Source organism: Hemibagrus wyckioides, linkage group LG10 (assembly GCF_019097595.1).
Source record: "Hemibagrus wyckioides isolate EC202008001 linkage group LG10, SWU_Hwy_1.0, whole genome shotgun sequence".
Lineage (NCBI taxonomy): Eukaryota > Metazoa > Chordata > Actinopteri > Siluriformes > Bagridae > Hemibagrus > Hemibagrus wyckioides.
This window is the reverse complement of record NC_080719.1, coordinates 6,426,546-6,452,923: the sequence shown is the minus strand read 5'-3', so window position 1 is coordinate 6,452,923 and position 26,378 is coordinate 6,426,546. Positions and strand designations below refer to the sequence as shown.

General features: G+C 38.0%; 2 protein-coding genes across 2 annotated transcripts; both read right to left on the bottom strand.

The window, feature by feature from the left end:
* Window positions 1–783: 783 nt before the first annotated feature.
* Window positions 784–12,279, bottom strand: adgrg3 (adhesion G protein-coupled receptor G3). The gene is made up of 12 exons (XM_058401775.1): window positions 12,124–12,279; window positions 11,713–11,776; window positions 9,556–9,643; window positions 7,129–7,254; window positions 5,134–5,247; window positions 4,909–4,954; window positions 4,591–4,682; window positions 4,356–4,471; window positions 3,141–3,409; window positions 2,940–3,027; window positions 1,663–1,949; window positions 784–1,539 (listed from the first exon to the last, which is right to left on the bottom strand). Exons 1-12 carry the CDS (start codon window positions 12,182–12,184, stop codon window positions 1,412–1,414), a joined length of 1,479 nt encoding a protein of 492 aa, XP_058257758.1. The 5' UTR covers window positions 12,185–12,279; the 3' UTR covers window positions 784–1,411.
* A 119-nt stretch (window positions 12,280–12,398) lies between these two features.
* Window positions 12,399–22,236, bottom strand: LOC131360924 (adhesion G-protein coupled receptor G2-like). The gene is made up of 12 exons (XM_058401773.1): window positions 22,102–22,236; window positions 21,665–21,742; window positions 21,222–21,469; window positions 20,154–20,270; window positions 19,918–20,037; window positions 19,595–19,634; window positions 18,485–18,591; window positions 18,264–18,388; window positions 15,301–15,563; window positions 14,760–14,865; window positions 14,311–14,591; window positions 12,399–13,044 (listed from the first exon to the last, which is right to left on the bottom strand). The coding sequence occupies exons 2-12, from the start codon at window positions 21,732–21,734 to the stop codon at window positions 12,947–12,949; spliced, it is 1,575 nt and encodes a 524-aa protein (XP_058257756.1). The 5' UTR covers window positions 21,735–21,742; window positions 22,102–22,236; the 3' UTR covers window positions 12,399–12,946.
* Window positions 22,237–26,378: the final 4,142 nt, after the last annotated feature.

Here is a 26,378-nt window from a genome sequence, read left to right as displayed (position 1 = left end):
TAGGGAGGATGAAAGGAGGTGGTCGGATGAACAAACGTTCCTGGCCGAAAGGCTGAAGGAGATGGAACAAAGGCTCTGCGATCTAGAGAAATCCAAGGAGAGAATGGAGAGAGAGAGAGCAAAAGAAAGAGAGGAGATGATAGAATTCAAGAAGATGATACAGACAGATATGGAAAAAGAGAAGGAGAGGATGAGACAGTACAAAGAAATGATACAGGCAGATATGGAGAAAGAAAGGAGAAAATGAAAGAATATGAGGCAATGATTCAGAGGGGGAAACTGAGAGAAAGAGAGGAGATAAGGCAACACATGGACAAGTTAAAGGAGAGCCAGAGGGCATTACAGAAAGAACGAGCGCTGTTTGAAGAAGAATGGACAAAGATGGTGGAAGGAGAAATCCCAGGCCGAGTCCCAGGTGCCAGAACCACTGAGCCAGGTACACCAGAGTCCAGGTAAACCCACCAAGTGGCGTTAAAATCGTTAGGTTGTTGATATGAGGTTAAAATAGTCTAGTGGTGGTTAAAACTATGTGTTGATTCATCCAAACTTTGACGATATTGAAATGCAATCTATACTACTTAGAAGTATATGTGTGTGTGTGTGTGCCCTGCGATGGGCTGGCACTCCATCCAGGGTGTATCCTGCCTTGATGCCTGATGACACCGGAGACTGAGGCTCCCCGTGACCCGAGTATAGATCGAGTAAGCGGTACAGAAATGTAATGAAATGAAAAATATTCATACTACTGCAGCGTGTAATCATTACAAACAGACCACTCAGATCTCATATGTACTGGGATTTTATTGCATGTTATTAACTGGGAAATCGGTAAAATCACATGAACATAACAGTCTCATATCAGCGGGTGTAAATGCAGTGAAAATGATATAATGATTATATTGATCATGTGTTTTTATCTAAATTTTGATGTCCATGTTACTTTATTCGTATTTTAGGGTAGACGTCTTCCCTTGAAGAAGCCATGAATGGTTTTCACCGTTATTTCACTGCTCAAACTGTCTGAATATGTCTGAGAAAAATAAACCATTTTCTTATGGATTGCTTTATATACACACAACAACAATACAACAATTGTCTTATTTTCACAGATAAGATGGAAACGCGAACAACAGATAACAAAACCCTTAAACAGTAAAGCCATCAGCAGATTCCATAAGCATGTATGAACTAACCTGAATCTAGCGTTGTGTTCACATATAAATATGTATAAACATGCGGAAGACATAAATCTCAATTTCACATTCCATTTAACTTTATAAAACATTAAGATTCAGGCAGAATGCTGTAAATCATAAATACATTTTTGATTGACTTTTGAATTGTGTATTTAAAACAGTACTTCATTTATATTATCTCGGGAATATCAGTTTTATGTCTCATCTATTAAACCTCAGTTCAACACGTGGCTTGTGGCACCGTCATGAGCTGAATTACTCAGGGAGAAATTCTTTGTTGTACTCCTCTCCTCAAAGGTTGGCTTGCATGTGATTGACAAGTACCACAGGGACACAAAAACACCTGGAAGACACAGTGATGGAAAACAACATCATGTTCATCCACTCCTTTAAACACAGAAACGTATTAAAGATAACGGAGGAAAGCGTAATGGTGAAAAATCAAGAAGAATTAGCATCAAGGTACCTTGCAAAGCATTAAAGATAGTGAAGAGATAAATCCCTGGTAGTTTCAGGGGTCCATAGGTGCAAAAGGCCAGTCCCCATGGGAGTCCCAACACCGCACTGATCCCCAGCAGTGTCGCACAGTCTTTCCACAGCCTTTTTAATCTGCTCCCAGTCTGGACACCTCTCAGTTTTAACTGCCACATCTTCACCACAATCACAACCATGATCACTGTGTTGAAGAGTAACACCAGCCCCAAATAACCGTTCACTGTTATGTAACTCACAATCCTACTGGTTAGCCAGCAGCTGCAAAAAGGGCAAGAAATGCAAATGCGGTCATGTAGATACACAACATAGACATGAATGGTTCATTGGTAACACTTCACTTTAAGGTCACTTTAACTCACTAACAGTAACAAACCGTGTACTTCGCCGTTAATGTTAATAAAGTAAGTTGTACCACAGCGTCACTGAAATCTCAAATCTGATTGGTCAGAAGATGTTCATTCATTTTTCATAATAACACCACTTACTATGGTGCTGGTCTCAAGGTTTATATTACGGGACTTGTTCCTACATCACAACTTACTGTACACAGGGACTTACATAGTCCACATTAATGTAATTTAATTTTGCTCTAGTCTACCACACTTTAGAAACAGATATAATGATGTGACATTAAGTATTTTGTTTCTCAGTATCGTTACAAGCTGAACCTTTCATCTAATTAACAGAGAATAACGTGGGGCTGGTAAGGGAAGGTAAGTCATAAGAGGAATTAATAATAGGAATTAACCTCTGTCAAAATGGAAGGTGTAAAGATAAATCATGTCAGAAATTTTTTCACACACAAACTGAAGTTTAACTGAAACTGAAGTTTTTTCACACACTTAAAACCTGAATTCCCTGGTTGTGAAAACAGTATTTTGAGGTGGTAAAGGCAACCCTGCTTTGTGTGGCGCTGCATCAAAATAAAAATGGGATTATTTTCTAGATTGTTGCTTATTGAATACATGCATTAATTGACCTTTTTAATGCAACACAACTGCATGTACTGTTCACTGAATGCATGACTAAATAAGAACAAAACTCATACATGTTCATTAAGGAGTTTTTACAAGTTGAACATTATTTTAGTCATTTTTAGTGCATTGGTTGATATACATATAGGGTATTAAGGCTGAATGCCTTAAAGGCTGAAAGGCTACATGGTTTGTTAACCTATAAGTAGTAAATAAATAGAGATTCCAGTAAATAATTTCCTTAACGTAAAGCATTACTATTTCTTTTTCTTACAGATTTGATTCGCTGTTACTTTCTGTTAAACTGTATTTTCCATATTCACCGGCCAGTCCACAGATCGTCACTGTAATTATAGGCACTCCTATAGCAAGAGAGGAAAAACAGTGCAATTGTTAAACATTACAAAAAGGAAAACCAAAGCTAATGACTAAGAAGAAATGATTGCGATCATACTGATGTAGGACCACAACTTACCCCAGCCCACTAAGCTTAGTTTGAGCAAATATCTCCTGATGTAGATGTTAAAGACCCTCACAAGGAGTAAGTACAAGTGGAAACCTTCAATAGCCATCCATGTGAAAGTGGCGAGCAGGGCCCAGTGTAAGACGAGGCCAAGGCACTGGCATATTTGCTTGTTTTCTGTTGCTGACCCCAGTGTACTGGCCAGAAAGAAGACGTGCAGCAGGAATAGTGAACCAGATAGTTGCACATGGATGACAATCGAGTGATTGGTCTTCTTCTTCCTGTGGAGACAATGGTAAAATCATGTGGCGGGCATATGGTGACTTTAAAAGCCACTTTGGTTCCCAAGACATGTCTCGTGAACAATATTTTTGTTGTCGTGGCTGAGGTAAGTTGTATTTTATATAATCAGTGCTTCACTGTTGTGTAATATTAATTATTTTAGCACTAGCTATTACTAGTCATACTATGAAGCTGTATCAGGGTAACATATTTTATGAGTTTAGCCTGTTTCATAAAATGAGAGAAGGTGGATGAGGTGGCAGTCATATGTGATGGTGTATAATGAAATATTAATAAGCAAGCAGGTACATTTCTAGAGCTTTGAGTCATGACTGGCTGAGCTAACATTTAGTAGTTACCTGACGTCACCATGTTATTTTAGTCAAAAGACTGTAGAAGTAGCTAGGGTGAAGTACAAACTGAAAACAGCTAAACAGCAGTCAACATTTTCATGAAACACAACACTTTTTTTGGGAAAGGAAGCATCACTACTTTTACATGATATTTCTCCGGCTTTGCTAAGTGCAGTAAGTCAGCAAGAAATTTACTTTTTGCTCATTTTGTTCTGTTGGTGTAGTTTGTTTTTTTTTAAAAAAAAGGAGTGACTGGCTAACATTGCCAAGATACTGAGGTCTTGCTTTACGTAAATTGTTGTTGTAAAATTATGCTAGTGTTTGCTGCCTTGTTTTATGTCATTTTGTTCACTTGCATTTGTTTGCTACTTATAATATAGTACAACGAGCTTGCGTAGACGGAAAAAAGTACTATTCATTTAAAAAAAACTATTCATGAAAATAATTTACTAAAATGTTTGGTCTTTTCACATTCACTGAAATGGACACTGAACATGGAAATGTTCTGCAGCGAGCCACTAGAGGGCATCATTTACCTGCCATTTAGTATACAAGCCTGAATAATGTGAGAATAATTGAGTAGCCTACATACCTTTTAATTAAAAACAGGATGATGATGATGGCTGTGAATATCACAGAGAAAGAAGACCCAATGTATGTAATGTATTCAAGATTGCGAACATCTTTATGGTCTACACTCCCAGGACTCTGCCGGTGTCCAACGATATGAACAAGAGAGACATCCAGATATGATAAAGATGAACAATCCAAACATTACGTATTGGAAGACATTACGTAGATGATTATGCATTGAGGCATCAACTCACAATGAGCACTGCAAAAAAACTGAGGTGATTGCAACTGCAGACAAAATCTGTATTGTTCTTGCTTGTGGTACATCCGTCACTGCTCCAGTGGCCTGAGGAACACATAGTAATGTGCACATCTAAATATACGATCATAACAACTTCTTGAAAACGTAACAGAACAACATGACGGTTTTTGTTTCTCCCTCAATAATACGCACAAGAATAATCTATTTCCTTTTGTCTTCTCATTATTATTTTCTTAAGAAGGTGATAAGTATTAACGAATCAAAAACGTTTGAAAAAATTACAAAAAATAAAAAAAATGTTTTTCAGGACCTGTATTGTTTGACTGCTTCCAAAAGACACATTTCCCAGTCACAGTCTGAAAAATATGTTGTTTTTTAAGAAAACACAAATCAGAAAAACGTCTGTATTGCATGGACCAAAAATATTCTTCAGTAAAACGTCTGCTATACGCTAAACAACGATTTAATGTTGCTGTGACCTACGGTTCCAGTGTACAGGCATACAAGTATTGTTTGTAAGTTTGGGATTCCTTACCTGATTAGTATTCACAAAATGCATTTGAACAGGTTGAGAAAGGTTGTGGAGATCTTGTGCACCAAGCCACACACCCAAGACACTCTCATGAACAGATCCTTCAACAGATGTTGCCTGTGTATACAATGTTCAGAGGTTTCACTGTAGAGAGTTTTCCACTTTTGGGGAACCAAGCACAACACCACCACCAACGCAAATGGATAAGAAGCGAAGTTTGGAGCTGATTTCTTTCTAATCTATACAGTAGATCCATGCAGTTGTGCCAAGGAATCAAACGCCCCTACATTTGATGCTCTGATATTTTTCCATCTACTTTGCTGACACATTCTTTGAAGAATACCAATTTCAAACACAGTTGAGTAACGAATGTGAATGTAATGATAAAACAACTGTGAAAAACATGGATTATTTACTCAATCGTCGTTTTTCGCCAATAGAGGAGAAGCTAAAAGTAGATACACTGTTTAATGAGAGTACAAATTACACTTAAAGGATGGATAACAGAAACCAAAGTTTAGTGTCTGTGGTTTGGGTTTTCTACAGTATGAACCCAGTCCCATTATAGACATGAAACAAGCCCAAGCTTCTATAGTTTCTTTGTCAATTAGTGATGAATATTAGAACGCAATTCCCATCCAATAACAAAATTAATAACATGAGCGTCCATTACAGAGAACAAGCTGCGCTTTCTCAGCTGTGGAAGGGAATTAAACCTGTATGATTAAACATCCCACTGCAAGTTTGTTTAAGGCAAATTGTGCTCTGTGAAAAGCACAGCCTGCATAAAATCTCCTTTAGACCCTACAGACGTGACGGCAATAAAAATCCAGCGAAGCATGACATTACTGGGCTCCTTATGACAGATTCAAATACACTGTGGTTTCATATGAACAAAGATTACTGTTATTGGACAGCAGATTTTTAGTATGTCAGCGTGAGCTGGATTCATGAGCACTGGGTGTGTTTTTTGGAGAAACTGTTGAACAGTACACTTTGTTTGCCCTGCCTGGATGAACAGTTTCTCCGTGTAACAAATAAGAGATCTCGTTGAAGATGCTGTACTGCCTAACCATCTAATCTAATCTAATCTAATCTAATCTAATCTAATCTAATCTAATCTAATCTAATCTAATCTAATCTAATCTAATCTAATCTAATGTTAGCAGTTCCAATGAGTTTTATCGTTTTAATTCATAAAGAAGTATAAAGTTAATATCTGATTATTTGTGTTCATTTGGCTCATTTATATGTCTAGAGTTCATGCAAAAATTTAAGCAGTTGGTCAGACCACCAGATAACACATACCACACAGATAGACATAACAAATTCTTCCTTTATTCTAATAGACATCAGTGCTTCCTCTTTTTCAAATGCTACAAGCTGCCACTTGTGGGTGGTAGCCTGAACAAGCTGCATAATCATGTTGCTTTTTGTTATGTACAGACATAAGCTATATTGAGAGCAGGGGAGGAGTGCTGTGAGATTTAGAAGTAGACTAGTAAAAATAAAAAAAATAGAATAAATAATAATCAAAAAAGAAAAAAGATTAAAACAGATATTAAACAAATTGGAATTGGAGGGGGATTTGTCGTATGGGGAAACAACAAAACTATCCCTTAGGCTCCCCTTAAAGTTTCTTCGACTGTCCTTTTGGGAAAGCCTTAAAAGCTCAACATAAAGTCTACAACATAGAGTGGTTTTGTAATCAGAAAATCCTTTAAGGAAGTGAAATCAGAAGCTGCCAATGCCGCCTTCCCTTCCCCTTTTGCCCATTTCCTTGCTGAATACCAAAACAAATGTAATCCCATGAAGGTAGCCTCAATCTGAGTTACCTGAATGAATTAGTGGCCTCCAGTTAGAACCATAGTTACATATGCAAAACTATGAAATGATACGAATCAGGTGTATAAAACTGGTTCTCTGGTACCCCAGGAGAAAAAGGAGAAAAAATCTAAAAAGATTTACTGACAGCATTGGGCAAAATCTGTCACTCACCTTAAAAATGCTGTTGCTGAGAACTGATACAATCAGGGGCACACTTTGGTTCTGCGTCCCACCGCTTTTCATGACGGCTTCGGGGGGAATATGGATTACATGCCCATTCGTTGTCTCCAGTTTGGCCTGTGAAAGCAGTGGGTTATATATGACATGAGTTCATTTCACAATACTAGAAAGTGATCAGAATTCTCAATTCTTTTCTCAGTAAAATATTGTACAACGATCGTTATATGTTATATTATTGGTTTTATTTTACCATGCATCGTATACGGTTTGAAAGAGAGAGAAACAAAGAGATGGTTTGTAAAAGTGCTCTGGTTCTATCAAATTGTGAGAGGATGACCTGTGCACAGCCCTTTCAAATCAATCCACAGGTTTTGAACGGGATTTAGATTTGAGGGCCATTCTAAAACGATGATCTTCAACAATGAAGATTATACAGTGGATACCCTTAGAAATTCCTGTTGCAGGTAAAAAAAATATTAAACCAAGATAAATCATATCCAATCTAAAATGCACACACATTTATAATGGGGCACCCAATTGCCTTTAAAAGTAGCTGTCATCAGCGAATGTGATTCTAAAAATGTCAATGTCATTTTTATCCAACTGCTGAAGCAGTCATTTGCAAAGAGCTTACTAAGCAGGTACAGGATGTCATTGTTGAAGATCATCGTTTTAGAATGGCCCTCAAATCTAAATCCCGTTCAAAACCTGTGGATTGATTTGAAAGGGCTGTGCACAGGTCATCCTCTCACAATTTGATAGAACCAGAGCACTTTTGCAAGGAAACTGCCAAATCAAGCGTGGGAGACATAAATGGTATGAGTTATCTTAGTTTCCTTTTCTCTATTACAAAAGTCTGTGGTTTAAACAGGGGTGTGTAGACATTTTAGGTCCCCTGCATGTTAGTTCAAAAGGTTAAATTGTGCTTTCACTTAAAGACATGGGTATTAGTCATGGTTTTGTTCATGGGAAATGTACTTATGTTCTTTTGAAATACTAGGGGAAGAAGAACAGGGAACTTGACGTGATTACAAAGAAAAAGGGACCTTCTGATAATACTCAAGCAACAATGAGTGAGAATCCAGTCTTTGGTCAAACATGGATTCTCACACTGGGGTTTGTGAAAGCTGTAACATTTACAATACTTGAATTTAGTTACAGTGGTAGAAGTATTGGAATGGCAAGGCCAATTCTTTTGTTTTTGCCATACACAAGACATTTGGGTTTGATATCAAAAGATGAGTATGAGATCAGAATGTCAGACTGTCATGATATTTACAGCTGGATGTGTACCTATTGGCACCTATTGGCACCTATTGTGTGAACCCTGGGTTTTGCCTGTGAAGTCTACATTTGTTTTTAAAAAGGTCTAGCCAACATGATGCCAGAGAGCTGTCTATGGGAGAAAAGCAAGCTGAGAAAAGAAACAAAATGGATCAGAGCCATTGCAAAGCATTGGGCATAGCCATTATAACAGCTTGGAAAGTCCTGAAAAAGAAAGAAACAACTGATGTACCAACAACCAGAAATTGAACTGATAGGCCAAGCAAAACAGACACAGTTGATGACAGAAACATTAGGAGAGCTGTGATGAAAACCCCCAAAACAAGTCAGGGACATCACCAACCACCTCACCAGGGGAGGGGTGAAGTGAATCAAAATCCACAAGAAGAAGACTGAGGGCAGAAATGTAGCAGCCATACCACAAGATGCAAACCTATAATAAGCAGTGAGAATCAGAAGGCCAGTTTGAAATCCACAAATACAGAGATAAGCCACAAAAATTCTAAAATCAATATTAACCTCTACCAAAGTGACGGAAAAAGAGGAGAAACGTGTGGATATATGTTTGTCATCAAAAACAGTTAAGCTTATGGGTCAAGCATGATGAATGTAATATTATGGCTTGGGCTTGTATGACTGCTTTTGAAAATCTATAGAGTCTATAGAAATATTAACTCTACAGAGAACTGCATTAATTCTAACTGGGAGGAACTTCATCATGCAGTAAGACCCAAAACTCACAGCCAGCATGACATGGACTTCATCAGGGGCAAAGGTGGTAGGTGGTTTTAGACTAGATTTGCCATTCAAGACTGGCCTTGCCATTCCAATACTTTCAAAGGACTGTATTTATCATTAAGTTCTTATAGTACTTAAAGTAATCTAATGTTTTTGTCCCTGTTGGATGTCCCTCTCTTTGCTCATGTTGCCTTTGTTATGTAGTGACCCCCATTATTTACATTATTTAGAGTGTTAGTAAGCAACACTAAGTAAAACAAAAACACAAAGTGTTATGTACTTAATAAGTACATAATATTAAGCACTTAAGCATATAAATATAAGCATATAAATATTAAGCACTTAATAAGTACTTAATATTTATATGCCTTGAAAATAAGAATGTGAGAGCTTTACCTCCTCTGTTATGCTTTTCATATAAAAGTCTGGGGTTGGATGGCGAGTTTGACGGGGTTCACAATTTCTCATTGTGCTTTCAAGACACCTGTTGAAAAGGTTTCACATTAGGCAATACATTATAAATTATGTACATGTTTTCTGGGCATCATATCTGTGGTATAATCTGAATACTTGGATTGATGAATTAAAGTGTGTAATACAGTGTGTAGTGTCAATGTGGTGACTACACTGCGATTAAGAAATCTATTGCAGAAAGTTACAGAATTGCCTAATTTTGTAATATTTAGATTGGTCCCAATAAAAATAATGTTTGAAAAAATGCACAGTTTAATGAAGCAGTCTAATTAAGTAAGAAAACAAACGATATGTTGTTATAGGAAGAGTGGGTTGGTGTGAAGCAGAGTTACTGTTTATCACCTCAACCCACTAACTTTTTCTCATAGATTATATAAAGAAATGTAACTTGTATTTCTGAGAAACCACAAATCTCTTTGTCCTGAATACTGATAACTTGAATACTGATGTCCTGAAAATTTGACTGTTACAAATGGCAGAAAAAAGACACTCCTGATGTAAACCCCTCAGTATAAGGTATCTATATAAACAATATACACTATATTGCCAAAAGTATTCGCTCACCTGCCTTGACTTGCATATGAACTTAAGTGACATCCCATTCCTAATCCATAGGGTTCAATATGACGTCGGTCCACCCTTTGCAGCTATAACAGCTTCAACTCTTCTGGGAAGGCTGTCCACAAGGTTTAGGAGTGTGTTTATGGGAATTTTTGACCATTCTTCCAGAAGCGCATTTGTGAGGTCACACACTGATGTTGGACGAGAAGGCCTGGCTCTCAGTCTCTGCTCTAATTCATCCCAAAGGTGTTCTATCGGGTTGAGGTCAGGACTCTGTGCAGGCCAGTCAAGTTCATCCACACCAGACTCTGTCATCCATGTCTTTATGGACCTTGCTTTGTGCACTGGTGCACAGTCATGTCGGAAGAGGAAGGGGCCAGCTCCAAACTGTTCCCACAAAGTTGGGAGCATGGAATTGTCCAAAATGTCTTGGTATGCTGAAGCATTCAGAGTTCCTTTCACTGGAACTAAGGGGCCAAGCCCAGCTCCTGAAAAACAACCCCACACCATAATCCCCCCTCCACCAAACTTTACACTTGGCACAATGCAGTCAGACAAGTACCGTTCTCCTGGCAACCGCCAAACCCAGACTCGTCCATCAGATTGCCAGATGGAGAAGCGCGATTCGACACTCCAGAGAACGCGTCTCCACTGCTCTAGAGTCCAGTGGAGACGTGCTTTACACCACTGCATCCGACGCTTTGCATTGCACTTGGTGATGTATGGCTTGGATGCAGCTGCTCGGCCATGGAAACCCATTCCATGAAGCTCTCTGCGCACTGTTCTTGAGCTAATCTGAAGGCCACATGAAGTTTGGAGGTCTGCAGCGATTGACTCTGCAGAAAGTTGGCGACCTCTTCGCACTATGCGCCTCAGCATCCGCTGACCCCGCTCCGTCAGTTTACGTGGCCTACCACTTCGTGGCTGAGTTGCTGTCGTTCCCAAACACTTCCACGTTCTTATAATACAGCTGACAGTTGACTGTGGAATATTTAGGAGCGAGGAAATTTCACGACTGGATTTGTTGCACAGGTGGCATCCTATCACAGTTCCACGCTGGAATTCACTGAGCTCCTGAGAGCGACCCATTCTTTCACAAATGTTTGTAAAAACAGTCTGCATGCCTAGGTGCTTGATTTTATACACCTGTGGCCATGGAAGTGATTGGAACACCTGATTCTGATTATTTGGATGGGTGAGCGAATACTTTTGGCAATATAGTGTAACTATATACATATACAATATAAACTATACAAAATTTATTTGATAAAGAATTCATTCATCTGGAGTGCATCACACCATATATGAGCCTATATAAGTTGGTTTTAACCTTAAGATAAAAAGAGAGGCTTAACATTCATATAAAAATAAATATGATTACACATAAATTCAGAACATATTCATTCACATTTTTCTTAGTTACTGAAAAATTTCTGAGTGTTTAAGAAGTTCTGAATGTATAACAATTGTTAATATATTTTTAAAAATTCTGTCATGTTTTTAAAATTGCCAACTCACAGAGGAACGTCTTCTGAATAGTTTTCTTTACAATGTTGGGGAACCCGAAAACAGGCGATGGCTCCTTTTCGTGATGTAGAACAACAGACAATGTTGATAAAAACATTTTAGCAATATGCTCTTTGTCAAGCATAAATTAGCAGTTTGATAAAACAAAGTTTTTCTATTTCAGCGTTTTTGTATTTCACTCACTAAACCAGTATACACTTTATGTATTCTAACTATATTACCAGATACTGTCATTACTGTCATTCGCATAAATCAAACAGAAAAACTCTATTACAATATATTTCCCTGGCATAATATCTTTAGCTGACTAATTTATTATAATAATTAATGACATAAAGCCAATAATGTCAATGGCAATGCTAATTAATTCATAACCCAAACCGTATCAATTATTTATCCTACCTATCATGGTCAGGTTCATGGAGAAAAATATACAAATCATAAGCAAATCCAGTAGCCGCATCGTTTCTCGAATAAGATCTCACTGCTGCTGCTACACTCTTGATGCAACAAGGTCTCTTTTCAATCCTGTGGTTTCCTCATAGACCGGAAGGAACTATGTACATCACATGATATATAAACATTAATGTTCCTGACAATGAGATATCACATGGTACCATTTTGTTTACACAGAATATTAAAGAACAGCAGTAGTAGTAGATAAAGCAGGTTTTATTTTGAGGAACACATAAAAATTCGAAACTCAGGAGGAAGTAAAGTTGCCGTAAAGCTGAAACAATACAGCCGAAGACCAATATCAATAGCACACAGTGTCACATGGATACAGTATAAAAGAGCCGTATAATCAGTGTTTATATACATTCATATACAAAGTGATTATAAACAGGCATCATAAAGATACTTTTTGTAAGAGTTTAACAGGTTTCATATGCAAAACCAACATAGATTAGATCAGTGTAGTCAAATGTAGAGGTGATAGAGAATTACTCTATTTATGTATTTATACACACACAAAAACATCATGCATCATTTACCTTTGTGACATTGATAATAAGGAACTCAAATGGAAAAAAAAGTGAACTGTGCCACTGATTATGAAACTAATGGTTAAAGAGTGAGATGATGATTTGGATTAGAAATCATGTGATCACTTCTATAACTTCATACAGTGCTTCATAGTGCTAGATTTATATCAGTATATGATGTTTTACCACATCACTACTAAATGACATGTAACATCTGTGGTCACTCTGTAAAACTGGTTTTAGCTAGCAAGAGTTTGCTCCGACACAGTTGACGCTCGTGTCTCCAGACACCTGTTCCTCTTCATTGTACGATAGACCCACAGGAAGAGAAACAACCCTGGATATCAAAAAGATTGAAAAAAAAAATGACTGTCATGCACCCTCATTGAGCTCACTTCCCCTTTTATGGTTTCCTAAAAATGACGCAGGTTTAGTCATTCCTGTCTCACCAAAGTGCATGCTCAGAGCTTCTTTTTGTGGTACATTGTATGGGTGTGTGCGTGTGTGTGTGTGTGACTGATTGATTGATTGCTGCTAGGTAGTATATGCTTACCCCTAACCCCAATCCATTTCAAATATTAAAGATGTTTGAGAAAGATTTGGTTTAAATCAAACCTTTAAAGGTTTGATTAAAGATGTGTGAAATGTAGTTTTTTGCTTGTTATAACTGCCACCAAAGCAGTGACTATTCTAGAGCAAGCTTTTCAAGACCACCATGAACCAGGCATGTATCCAAAAAGTGACCTCAGATGAGTCAGTCTGAAAATATACACTACTTAGCAGAAAGACCTGCATCTACATCTACCACACGAGCCACATTTCCTGCCTGGGAATATTTGTTTCACCCTTTATATTCCAACTCAGTCTGATCAGTCTTCATTTAAGCTTTGACCACACCCACCACGTTGAAGACAGATCAATGTTTTTGTGACTAGCGCTAATGTGGGAAGAATTTTTTGGGAAGATTTTTCGACTGGCTCTCTTAGTGCCAAGTGTAAAGCCTCTGAAAGTAATATTTGGAAAAATTTCTGGTATAAACATTTCTGCCCTCATGCCCTGTGGGTGGGAGTGGGGTCATCTTGGAAACCCATCCCATCAGGTTGCAATGTTTTATTATCTAAAACATGTAACAAAATTTTTTTTACACACTATAGCTTTAAGAGAATCTCTTCACCCACTTTTATTGAGAGCCCATGAACAAGGAACAGCGGAAAAACCAAAGTGGAGGCTTTGTGTGAAGTTTTTTATGCAAACTTTTTGCACTAGGTTGCACACTATTTGCTTTATTTGGCTAGGCTGACTTAGCCGTTGCTCTGTGTTGTTGTTGTTTTTGTAGCTCTGTGTTGTTTTATGTAGCTTTTTGTTGTTGTTATGTTGCATGGTCCTGAAGAAATGTTTTTTTCTTTTATTATTATTCCACTATGTACTGCGTCAGCTATATATGGTTGAAATGACAATAAAAGCTTCTTGACTTAACAGCAATTGAGAAGATACACCTGCCTAACACCTGTATCTATAAATCATATGCTGCACATGGAAAAGTTATGCACAATAAGTGGATTGTGATGTGCATCAGTAATTACTGAAAGTAAAGTATCAGTACCTTGCAGGGTGTTGCAGATACAGAAGAGGTAAAGAATGGGGTAGTTTGTGTATCCTGATGTGAAGAAAGCCAAACTCCATGTCACTCCCAGCAGGAAGGCCAGGCCGAGGACAGTGCAAATATCCTTACAAGATGTAAGATTGCTGCCTCTGACGTTCCCGCCCTTGAGCTTCCATATCTGATGCATCACTGCCACCAGAATGCACATGTTGAACAGGAATGTTATGGAGAAGTAGGTGATGGTCATGCCATAAAAAAGGCGATCATCAATAATCCAGCAGCTGTGTAGTACAAATTGTACATGTTGTTTGGGATCAGACAGCAAAGGAACATGTTTATTATAATGAACCTATACAGCCCTGTTGAGCTGCTGACTGGCCATTCAAGTCTTTTAGGAATTTTAAAAATTCATTGTTATGATACAAATTCTTAAAGGTTTTTTTACTTACAATTTGTTTGTTGCACTTGTGTTTGAGAATTGTATTGTTTTGGTGCCATAAAAAGGCTTAATACCATAAACACAAAGACTTCCTCCAACAAGGACAGCAGGCACTCCTGCAACAACAACAAAAACAATCCACAATGTCATGTGTCCTATACACACACCGGCCACTTTAATATGCACAACCGAACTTTCTTGCAATCCAATCAGCCAATCACGTAGCAGCAGTGCAATGCAAAAACTTCCACAGGTCAATATACAGATCAAGAGCTTGAGTTATGATGTTCACATCAAACATCAGTGATCTCAGTGGCTAAGATATGGTTGTTTGCCTAAGTATTTTTAAAAAAATGGATTAAAATCTTAGAATGTCACAAGCCAAAATGGGATATGACATGGAAAGATTGTTGGAATTGCATGGTGTGAAACTGGTAAAAAAGAAAAACATCCTGAGAAAGGGAGTTGACGATGGAAAATCTTCAATTGTCCAGTTTCAGTGAGCCGGTAAGTGGTCTTTGAATGTAATGGTACTGTGTTAGAATCCTCACCCCATCCAAGCAGTGACAGCTTGATCATGTAGTGCTTGATGCACGTGTTGAACACTTTGATTAGAAGCAAGTACAAGTGTAATGCTTCAATGGCCATCCAGGAGAAACAGGACAGGAGGCTGTAATGTATTATCGCTGCTATAAAGACGCATGCACCGAGTGACCGAGCTGCCCATTCACTGAACAAGAAGCTGATGTTGAGGAGGAAAACGGCTGCACTCAAAGACACATGGATACGGAGAGAAGTGTCTCTGCCTGAGGTCCTGTAAAAACAGAGTATCGATATGATTGTGGTGTATTTGTGTATGCTGTTAAATCATGCAGTTACTAATTTAAAAAAAACCCAGGTGGCTCTGTTATACTGTGTGGGCATTATTTTATGTTGCTGCCATTATTTAGATCCACTTGTCTCCTTAAATGGAAGAATCATTGCTAATTTACAGATCTTAAGGTCTTAACCTTTACCTTATGGCGAAACATTTCTACACTGATAGGATTGTACGATGAGGTTGTGTGCGGGTTTGTGATGAATGGTTTAATAAGTTAAGAATGAACTGAATTCTAGTCACCAAAACGCAACTCACTGGTGTGTTACCAGTCTGCTCAACCATCATTCTTACTGAGGGATTTTTTATTGGAAGCATAGTATTTATCTAGTACTAGTATTATCTAGTATTTATTTATCATTAGTATTTAGTCAAGGTGCATTGGAGATGTTATGGTGGTTTGTGTTTTTTTATACTTCAATTTGCACATAATAAATATTATATTTAATTACTAGTTTAATTCTAAAGTTGGGTTACTGTTTGCGTGGAATGTTGCAAGTTTTCCCTGTTTCTGTGTAGATTTCCTCTGGGTTCTCAAGCTTCAACTCCCAGAAAAATGACTGTTGTGTTGTGTTGTGTGTGTTCATCACAAAATGTATTTCAATAAATATTTGGCTGATGCTTTTATCCAGAGTAAGATATAAATCCACAGCAAGTTATAACTCAAAATAATTTGTAGAATAAGGGTCTTGCTTAAGGAAACCTGTTCCAATCTGTAGGCCAAAGCCTTGAGCACTGATTTACACACTAAATACCTTCCACATGGATAATGCCCAAGGAAATGTACAGCCATGGCCAAACGTCTTAAGAATGACACAAATATTAATTTTCACAAAGTCTGCTGCCTCAGTTTTTATGATGCCAATTTGCATATACTCCAGAATGTAATGAAGAGTGATCAGATAAATTGCAGTTAATTGCAAAGTCCCTCTTTGCCATGAAAATGAACTTAATCCCCCCAAAAAGACATTTCCACTGCATTTCAGCCCTCCACAAAAGGACCAGCTGACATCATGTCAATGATTCTGACATTAACAATTATGAGAGTGTTGAGGAGAACAAGGCTGGAGATCCCTCTGTCATGCTGAATGAGTTAGAATAACTGACTGGAAGCTTTAAAAGGAGGGTGGTGCTTGAAATCATTGTTCTTCTTCTGTTAACCATGGTTACCTGCAAGGTGCCACATGCAGTCATCATTGGTTTCCATAAACGGGGATTCACAGGCAGGTATATTGCTGCTAGTAAGATTGCACCTAAATCAACTATTTATTGGGTCATCAAGAATTTCAATTGTTCTGAAGAAGGCTTCAGGGCGCCCAAGAAAGTCCAGCAAGTGCCAGGACCATCTCTGGGATCCGGGCACCAGCAGTAGAGTGCTTGCTCAGGAATGGCAGCAGGCAAGTGTGAGTGCATCTGCACGCACAGTGAGGTGAAGACTTTTGGAGGATGGCCTGGTGTCAAAAAGGGCAGAAAATAGGCCACTTCTCTTAAGGAAAACTGTCAGGGACAGACTGATATTCTGCAAAAGTTACAGGGATTGGACTGCTGAGGACTAGGGTAAAGTTCTCTAATGAATCCCCTTTCCGATTGTTTGGGGTATCTGGAAAAAAGCTTGGCTGTAGAATAAAAGGTGAGCGCTACCATCAGTCCTGTGTCAAGGAAACAGTAAAGCATCCTGAGATCATTCATGTGTAGGGTTGCTTCTCAGCCAAGGGAGTGGGCTCACTCACAATTTTGCCAAAGAACAAAAGCCATGAATAAAGAATGGTAGAAAAACATCCTCAGAGAGCAAATTCTCCCAACCATCCAAGAACAGTTTGGTGACGAACAATGCCTTTTCCAGCATGATTCAGCATCTTGCCATAAGGCAAAAGTGATAACTAAATGGCTCAGGGAACAAAACATCGAAATTATGGGTCCATGGCCAGGAAACTCCTCAGACCTTTGAGAACTTGTGGTCAATCCTCAAGAGGCGGGCCGGACAAACAAAAACTCACAAATTTTAACAAACTCCAAGAATTGATTATGAAAGAATGGGCAGCCATCAGTCAGGATGTGACCCAGAAGTTGATTGAAAGCATGCCAGGGCGAATTGCAGAGGTCTTGAGAAAGGAGGGTCAACACTGCAAATATTGATTCTTTGCATAAACTTAATCTAATCGTCAATAAAAGCTTTTGACATTTAGGAAATGCTGGTAATTATACTTCAGTATACCACAGTAACATCCGACAAAAAGATCGAAAAACTCTGAAGCAGCAGACTTTGTGAAAATTAATTAATATTTGAATCATTCTCAAAACTTTTTGGTCATGGCTGTACTATGGAAATACTTTCTACAGTAACCTGTAGTGATTTCTTTGGCCTTATGCAAATTTCTGTGCCTTCTTAAGGGCCCTCCATATAGGTGTCCTTAACAGCCCAGATCAGTTCTTCTGTGACAGACTTGACATTACCAGTATCATGGATTTGGGTCTATCGTGATATCGTGCACATTACAGTTTCACATTTCAAAAAGAACAGTTCCAAATTACATGCAAATAATAGATTAGGGAAATTACTGGAATATTTATGAATACATTTTTAAAGAATCGCTCTTTGTTTAAATGTGTCATTGGTACATCGTCAAATTTACTCACTTCTTGAAAGTGTAGAGGAAGATGGTGACTACTGAGAAAAACGCCGAAAGACTACAACCTATGTAACTAATATAGGAAAGGGTGTTCCACTGCTGAAGATTCATAGGTGTCTCATCTGTGCTAACCTAATAAGAGAGATGCAGACAGATAGAGAATATCTTAGCAAAATTATAGTAGAACTAGTTTACTCACATGATTTCTGGTACTGATTCAGTGCTTACCAGAAGTACAGCGAAAGGGGTCATGTGATCGTAAGAGCAGCTTACAATGTTATTGCTTTTATAATTATCCAGGTTGGTGAAAGACCCCGTGTCATTCCAAACAAGCTCTAATCAGGACGAAATCAGAATCTCTGGTCAGTTTTAACATCATGGCAACCAAAACCTATGATCTTGTATGAGAAGAAGCTAAAATGAATGCTGCACACTTAAGCAGTTTTCAAGAGATGGAGATCAGTTGTGTTTCTTAGCTGCTGTGAGTGGCCCTGTCTATGACAGATTGTAATTCAATCCTTACTTCATGTTACTCAATTCATACTTTTCATCACCAGTCCAAATGAATGAATATGTAGGAAAGCATTATTAATTTAATTCTGCTAAAACTGTGTGAATTGTGATGGTTGTTGTTGGGCAATTGACCTCTTAAACACCTACCTATTATTCAACAATGAATATTATTTAATAACTACTATAAATTATTTAGTAAAAGAAACCAGGAAGGTTAAAGTAGAATATGAGAAATCTAGAGGAAATCATTTGAAAGACTTGATTTTTTACATACATAACTAAATACCTTTATGGAAAGTATGGAGAGGCTTGTCAAGAGTGGCACTGTTGGGTGCTTACTGATACAAACGTTTTAACACATAATCGATGTGATAGGTTGTGTTATAATAGAGAAATATATTGTTATCATAACTTACCAGTTTAAATCTAGGCTAAGACTTGGTTAAAACGTTTTGGGAAGAGTTAGCATTGTAGAGTTACCATCATTTAGAAGATTGAGTAATCTCTCTCACAGTGTGTAACTCTTAGTGGTCTTTATTTGCCAGGTATATTTTGGTGCATGCATAATTACCAAATATCATTCAAATTATACAGCTTCTTTCAAATTCTGCACTAATCATTAGTACCAATTTTGTGTATACGTTACAATTTAAGATTAAAGTTAGAGGCAGTGTGTTCTTAATTTTTTTTTACCCTATGATTTTAATCCTACTCCATTTGTATAAGATTATAATGAGATCAGGATCGCATCACTGTGGGTTCTCATCACTGTTGCACCACCAATAACAAGCTAAAACGTTGAGCATTCGACAAAATCATACATACCTGTTTCATTAAAGAACTGGCATGACAGTGTTTGGTTTTTCTATAACAACAAAGTACAAGGGCTGAATTAAAATAAATAAATAAATAAATAAATAAATAAATAAATAAATAAATAAAAATAAAAAGTCAAATGCATATGAAAATCCTGTGCATTTCAAACTTTTATTCTGTGACAGTTTTTGTATTCGTTTCATATTTGAACCATGTATTCATCCATAATATGACTTTGTATTTTGCAAAGGAAGAAAGTGTCATAAGCATGGACAAGAGCTACTTGTCAAAAAGATACAGAAACAGAAAGATATGTACAGACGATCACTTACGGTTATTTCACCACTGTTCACTGTAAAATTGATAACAAGTAGATTGGACAAGTCCTTAATCTCACGTTCCACTACTTCAACAAGAATGACGGGGGATTTCAAAATGATGCTTGAGTTAATCTGTGAAAATGTGCAGAAAAGGGATATAATTATAGTCTTTGGAAAAAAAATTACTCAAGCTCCCAAATGAAATACACATTATTTAAAGAGATTGTGAAGGTTCATGTAAGACTTACTATAAACTGTGGAGGGGAGCGGTATCTCACTACACTAACTCTGACCTGGTCATCTGGGACATTCAGAAATGGTTCAATCGGGACAAATACATCTATGTCTGAATCATTATCATACATCTATCAGACAGTAAAAACAGATATAAAACAGATCAGACACCAATCACTTAACCAATATGAAATGTAAAATCATTATTTTGGTTGCTTTAAAATTGTCAGATGTTTTTATTACTAGAATTCCTACAAGCATGTTAATCATTATATCACAGTGTTTTTGAATCTGATCATTTTCTATAGCAGCAGCTCTGAAAGTAATGACAACTGCAGATCCCATGTTTATATTAATTTGCTCATTCAAAAAAGTGATTGTTTTGATATTCACAACTCAATTCAAAGAGGCTTGTATGGCAGACACTGCACATATTCATACACCGATCAGATTGGAGATGCTCTGATCCAGTGGTCTAGCCATCACAATTTGGCCCTTCGTCAAACTCGCTCAAATCCTTACGCCTGTCCATTTTTCCTGCTTCTAACACATCAACATTGAGGACAAAATGTTCACTTGCTGCCTAATATATCCCACCCACTAACAGGTGCCATGATGAGGAGATCATCAGTCATTTTCACGTCACCTGTCAGTGGTCATAATGTTATGCTTGATCGGTGTATATCGCTAATAAACAGATTAAAGTGAGGAACACGGACTGATTACTTGATCAGTTTTGTCTTGTTGATTCAAGAATCAGGCAAAAAGGCTGGTGTGGGGAAGACAATTCATAGCTGCTATTAATTATTATTACTTTGCGAATATTTTTACTAAATTAAATGTAACTATATATGGATAGACAGTAAGATTGAAGTGCTACCAAATTTCTGGATTGAAGAAATAAATCACTTTGGTGTGCGTTTATGGGAAACTAATCAATGTGAGTGGTAACAGTAACTCTACTTCATGTTGAGTCACAACGCACACCATCATGTCATTTTTTTTCCTTTTACAGCACATTCCATTGTGTTTAAGGCCTTGTCTATTATACTATTGCTGAGTGCATAATACTCCAATATTACCTTCGGAGCAGATATCTTTACACGTCTGTTATCCATGGCATTATTCATCATATTCATCTTAACAACAGTCATTGTGAAGTTCTTGTAATCACAGGTTTTGGTTGGCCCACTAAAGTTTTGCTTGATCTCGCCATGGATTTTGTCTTTGTTTTTCCCTTCTTTCTGATTACATGTACACACATCTGTCTGAGGTGTCTGAATACTCATTTGTTGGATGGTGCTCGATTTCGATACTGTTGCAGTCATACCTGAGAAAAGGGAAGAAATATAGAGACAATAAGACTGTAGGATGGATGGCTAGCTAGCTAGCTAGATAATTATATTGACAATAGTAAACATTTTCCTTTATAGTCATCATGACTTAGTTGTGCATTTGATGTAAAAAAAACAACAACAAAAAAACAAACACATCTTTATCAATGTCTATTTTGGAAGAAATGTACCCTTTGATAAGTTTTTGTCACCATCAGAACTGGCTCCAAAATGCAACAGAAGAATAAAGGGGAGTATCATATCAGCAGCTGCAATTGATAGATTGATTGATGGAGAACTTTAATAAAGCAAAGACATAACAGTGTGCAAGACACAATGAATTATATGACTGTAGCTTAATAAAAAGAATCTTTAGAAAAGGAGTGAGAAGACTAGTTAAAAACAATATAAAAACATTAGAAATTCTAAGCAATAATCAAAAAGTTTACAAGGCACTGGCATAATTGCAAATGAATCTCTGTGAACAGGATATGATAACAAATTGTTTAAAGTATTATTGACTAGTCTAATATTTGTCTTAATGCCAAAGAATGCAATTCTTCACGAATAAAACAGACTAAAATCAGTTCATTCATGAACACCTCAAACACAGAAAACTGAAACTTACCGAAACAAACCAAACACAGTTCAGATTTCAGATATCAAATAGTATCTGGTGATTCTTCAAAATCAGAGCTGCTTCATGTAGAAATAATAAAACCCCAGACAGCTCACCTAGGAAGGTGTTACTTTCTCAGTTGCGTTGCCTGTTTTCTAGCTGTTGTTAATAAGATTCTTATACATTTGCATACACAAATATATCCGATGTATCAAATGTGGATATGCACAGTGCTCCAGGATGCACTGCCACACCTTTCATGTGGTTTATTCAAATGGGTCATGGCTTACAATGACTAACTATTTTATAGAATTACAGGATGTTCCATATAAATAAAAGTATTTCTGGAAACAAGTACAGAAATTAGCTGCAGGACTACTGGGAACTAGGAACTAGATGATGAATCCTCTGCATGAAATCACATGAAATGTTGTGTTAAAAGCCTATTGGTACTAATATGTGGTAGCTTAGTGGTTAAGGTATTGGACAACTGGTCAAATGGTTGAGGTCAAATCCCTGGTCCACCAAGCTACCACTACTGGGCTCTTGAGCAAGACCCTTAACCATCAGATGAGATAAAATGGATAAGTGTTGTCCTATTATTTCTTCATACATAGTTAAAGAATTCAAAGCTCTCCCTCTGTTCTTATTATAAATATCATAGAATCATATCGTAGCGCCACTTTGGTTCTCTTCTTTTTGTAGTTTACAGATTAGAGTTGATGCTTGTGGTACTTTTAAAAAGTGCAGTAGGTCAGAATATATATATGAGACATATAAGAATTTCATATATGTAAGATATGACAAAAAACAGAAGAAATAACGTGATATTTCAAGAAATATGACATTTCGTGGGTTTTTATTGACAAATATTCAAAAATCACCATGTTCAGAATTATTCATACCCTTTATATTACAATGTTTCAATAATCAACAGAAAAGCCTTTGTTCTTAATGATGGCCTGCAAACACTTCTTGTAGGTCTCCACAAGATATCTACAGGTCTGCTGTGGAATGTTTCCCCAGTCTTCCTTCGCAAAAGCCTCCAGGTGTTGGAAATTGGAAGGCTTCCTAGCCCTGACCCGGATCTTCAACTCTCTCCACAGATTCTCAATTGGGTTCAGGACTTGGCCACTCCAGAACACTTATGTTGTTGTCCCTGAACCATTGCTTGACCACTTTGCTTTGGGACATTATCCTGCTGGTATGTCCAGTTCTCTGGCAGGTTGAGCTTGTGTGCTGATGCCACCAGGTTTTCATCAAGAATCTTCACATAGTCCTCCTTTTTCATGATACCATCTATCTTAACAAGGTTACCTGTACCACTGGCAGAGAAGCATCCCCATAGCATGATATGACCACCGCCATGCTTGACTGTTGGGATGCTTAGGATTGAAGGCTTCTCTTTCTTATGCCAAACATATGCAACATCCATATGTCCAAAGAGCTCCAGTGTAGTCCCATCTGACCAGAGGATGGATGACCAGAATTTTGGATCTCTATCTAGGTGACCCCACGCAAAGGCCAGGTGTGCATCCCGGTGTCTCTAGGTAAGGAGTGGTGCCTTTCTGGGATGATGTCCATGGAGATCACCTCACTGCAGAATTCACTGAATGGTGGATCTTGATACCATCTCCCCTGCTTGATTGTGGGTGTCTTTGAGGGGAGCTTTGTGGTGATATGGGGGTTGTTGTTTGCATCACGGCAGATCTTTCTAGCAATTCTAGATGATACTTTGCGCTTCCTGCCACGCCCATCCAGGTTTTTGACAGTGTTGAGCGTCTTGAACCTCTTGATGATACTCTGTACGGTTGATACAGGGACATCCAGTTCTTTCGAAATTGCCTTGTAGCCTTTGCCTCCACTAAGGGCATTGACAACACGGGCATGAAGATCATGACTGAGTCCTTTCTTCTTGGCCATGGTGACAGTGACTGAGAATAATGAAAGCTTTGCCCCCTTAATTATACTTTACAGAGCAGGTGTTACCATTTAACATTTAGCCTTCATTGATTACACCTAAATTGGTTAAATTGATAATAGTCACTGGAGTGTGAAACTATGTGCACTTTCACAAAAGAAGGGATTTTTTCTGAGATTGGGAATAGGGTATGATTAATTTTGATCAGGCTCGAAAGAGAATCTCTGGCCATATCCATTGGTAAACAAATGAAGTTTAGCTAACACATACGTGGGTTTGTGCATAGCAACTAATATACACTACTCACAAAAAGTTAAGGATATTTGGTTTTTGAGTGAAATTTATGGAAAATGTAAAAAGTTCACTCTACAGTGATATATCATGAAAGTAGGGCATTTAAGTAGAAGCATGCAATGGTGATTTCCTCATCTCAGACAATTTACTGAAACAAAAGCCAACAACAGTGGTGGGTATACCACAACAAAAAATGTCAATGTCTCAATAATCTGTCGTGTGCCCTTGACAATCAGTTACAGCTTGACAACGACGTCTCATGCTGTTCACGAGTCGACTTATTGTCTGCTGAGGCATGGCATTCCACTCTTTTTGAAGGGCGGCCCTCAGGTCATTGAGGTTCTGGGGTGCAGGGTTATGAGCCTCTACATGGCGACTCAGCTGATCCCATAGGTTTTCTATGGGATTCAGGTCTGGAGAAAGTGCAGGCCACTCCATTTGAGGTACCCCAGCCTCCAGCAGCCGTTCCCTAATGATGCGACCCTGATGAGCTGGAGCATTGTCGTCCATGAAGATGAAAGTAGGCCTGTGTTGTTCATGCAGGGGCACAATGACTGGATTAATGATGTTATTCAGGTAGTATTGGCTTGTCACTGTACCATTCACAAGATGTGGGGCAGTTCTGTATTGAGTAGACACACCTGCCCAGACTGTAACACCACCACAACAGTGACTGATGCATAGCGCTCTCCTTGACGTCTCCAACATCGTTGGCGGCCATCATTTCTGCTCAACGTGAATCGACTTTCATCAGAGAACAGCACTGAGGCCCACTGGTCCCTCATCCAGCATAAATGCTCCCTGGCCCTATGCCTGTGCCTGGTGGTGTGGTCAGGTACCCTTGCAGGTTGTCTAGCACGCAGACCACGCTGATGTGAACGGTTTCGAATGGTCTGACGTGACACTTGGGTGCCTCTCGCCTTAAATGTGCCTGGAGTTGAGTGGCATTCATCATCCAGTTCCGCAGGGCGCTGTTCACAATGAAGTGGTCATCAATGTGGGATGTGGCCAAAGGACGTCCACTTCCATGCCTTTCTGTGACTCTTCCAGTCTCTCTGTATCTCTGTCGCAACCTGCTGATGACACTCTGATGACACTCTAAGCTCAGTGGCCACTTCCCTCTGAGAACATCCTGTTTGAAACCTCGCAATGGCGAGGTACTGTTGATCAATGTTAGGTGTCGTCTTGGTTTCATGATGTCAAAATGTGAACAGCATGATGAAGAGGACTGTTGAAATACCAATTCTAATTGAACCAGAAAATTTATTGGTCGATTCATGGATCAAACACCAGTTGTGAATTTTGCCGTTAAGCACCTTGTTAGAGAACAGCAAGTTATGCAAAAAGTACTGAAACACTGAACAGTTGGACATGTGCATTCAAAAGTGTAGAGAAGGTCAAATTAAGTTCACCTGTAAAGGTTATAGTGCATTTTAGGTGCATCCTGAACTTTCACCCGAAAGCCGAATATCCTTAACTTTTTGTGAGTAGTGTATAGTGAATACAATGGACGTTTCAACAAAGTAGATTTTATAAATGAAAGAAATGAAAAAGTATTGATTTGTCCAAGGAGTATGAATAACTTTGAGCACAACTGTGTATATATATTTGTCTCCAGTGGTTAGATGAACTCACGTCCTTGTTTCTGCCCATATTCGCAAAGCTTTACCAATAAGATCCAGGGTAACCCATAGATTCTCTACTAAATGACTGACAGGAAGCCCATCCAAACATTTTCTGGACCAAAGTCTGCTTTCCAAACAGGTCATTTCACTGATTTAATAGACTGTTGCCAAGGCCAAAGCTTAATCCAATGGGTTTTTTTTTTAAGATTCAATATATTTTTCAGGTCATTTGTATAAGTAAAGAATAAAAAAAGTAAGTATTGCACATTTAACTGTTTGAATTGTTTCTCTATGAAACAGCACAATATTAAAATGACAGCTGAATGCATTCATACTACAGTATATTATTATAATAGTATGGTTAATTCGGGATAGCTTACTTACCAGTTTCACATCATGAACCAAAATTTAATACAAAAAAAATTATTAGTATACATAAATAGTCA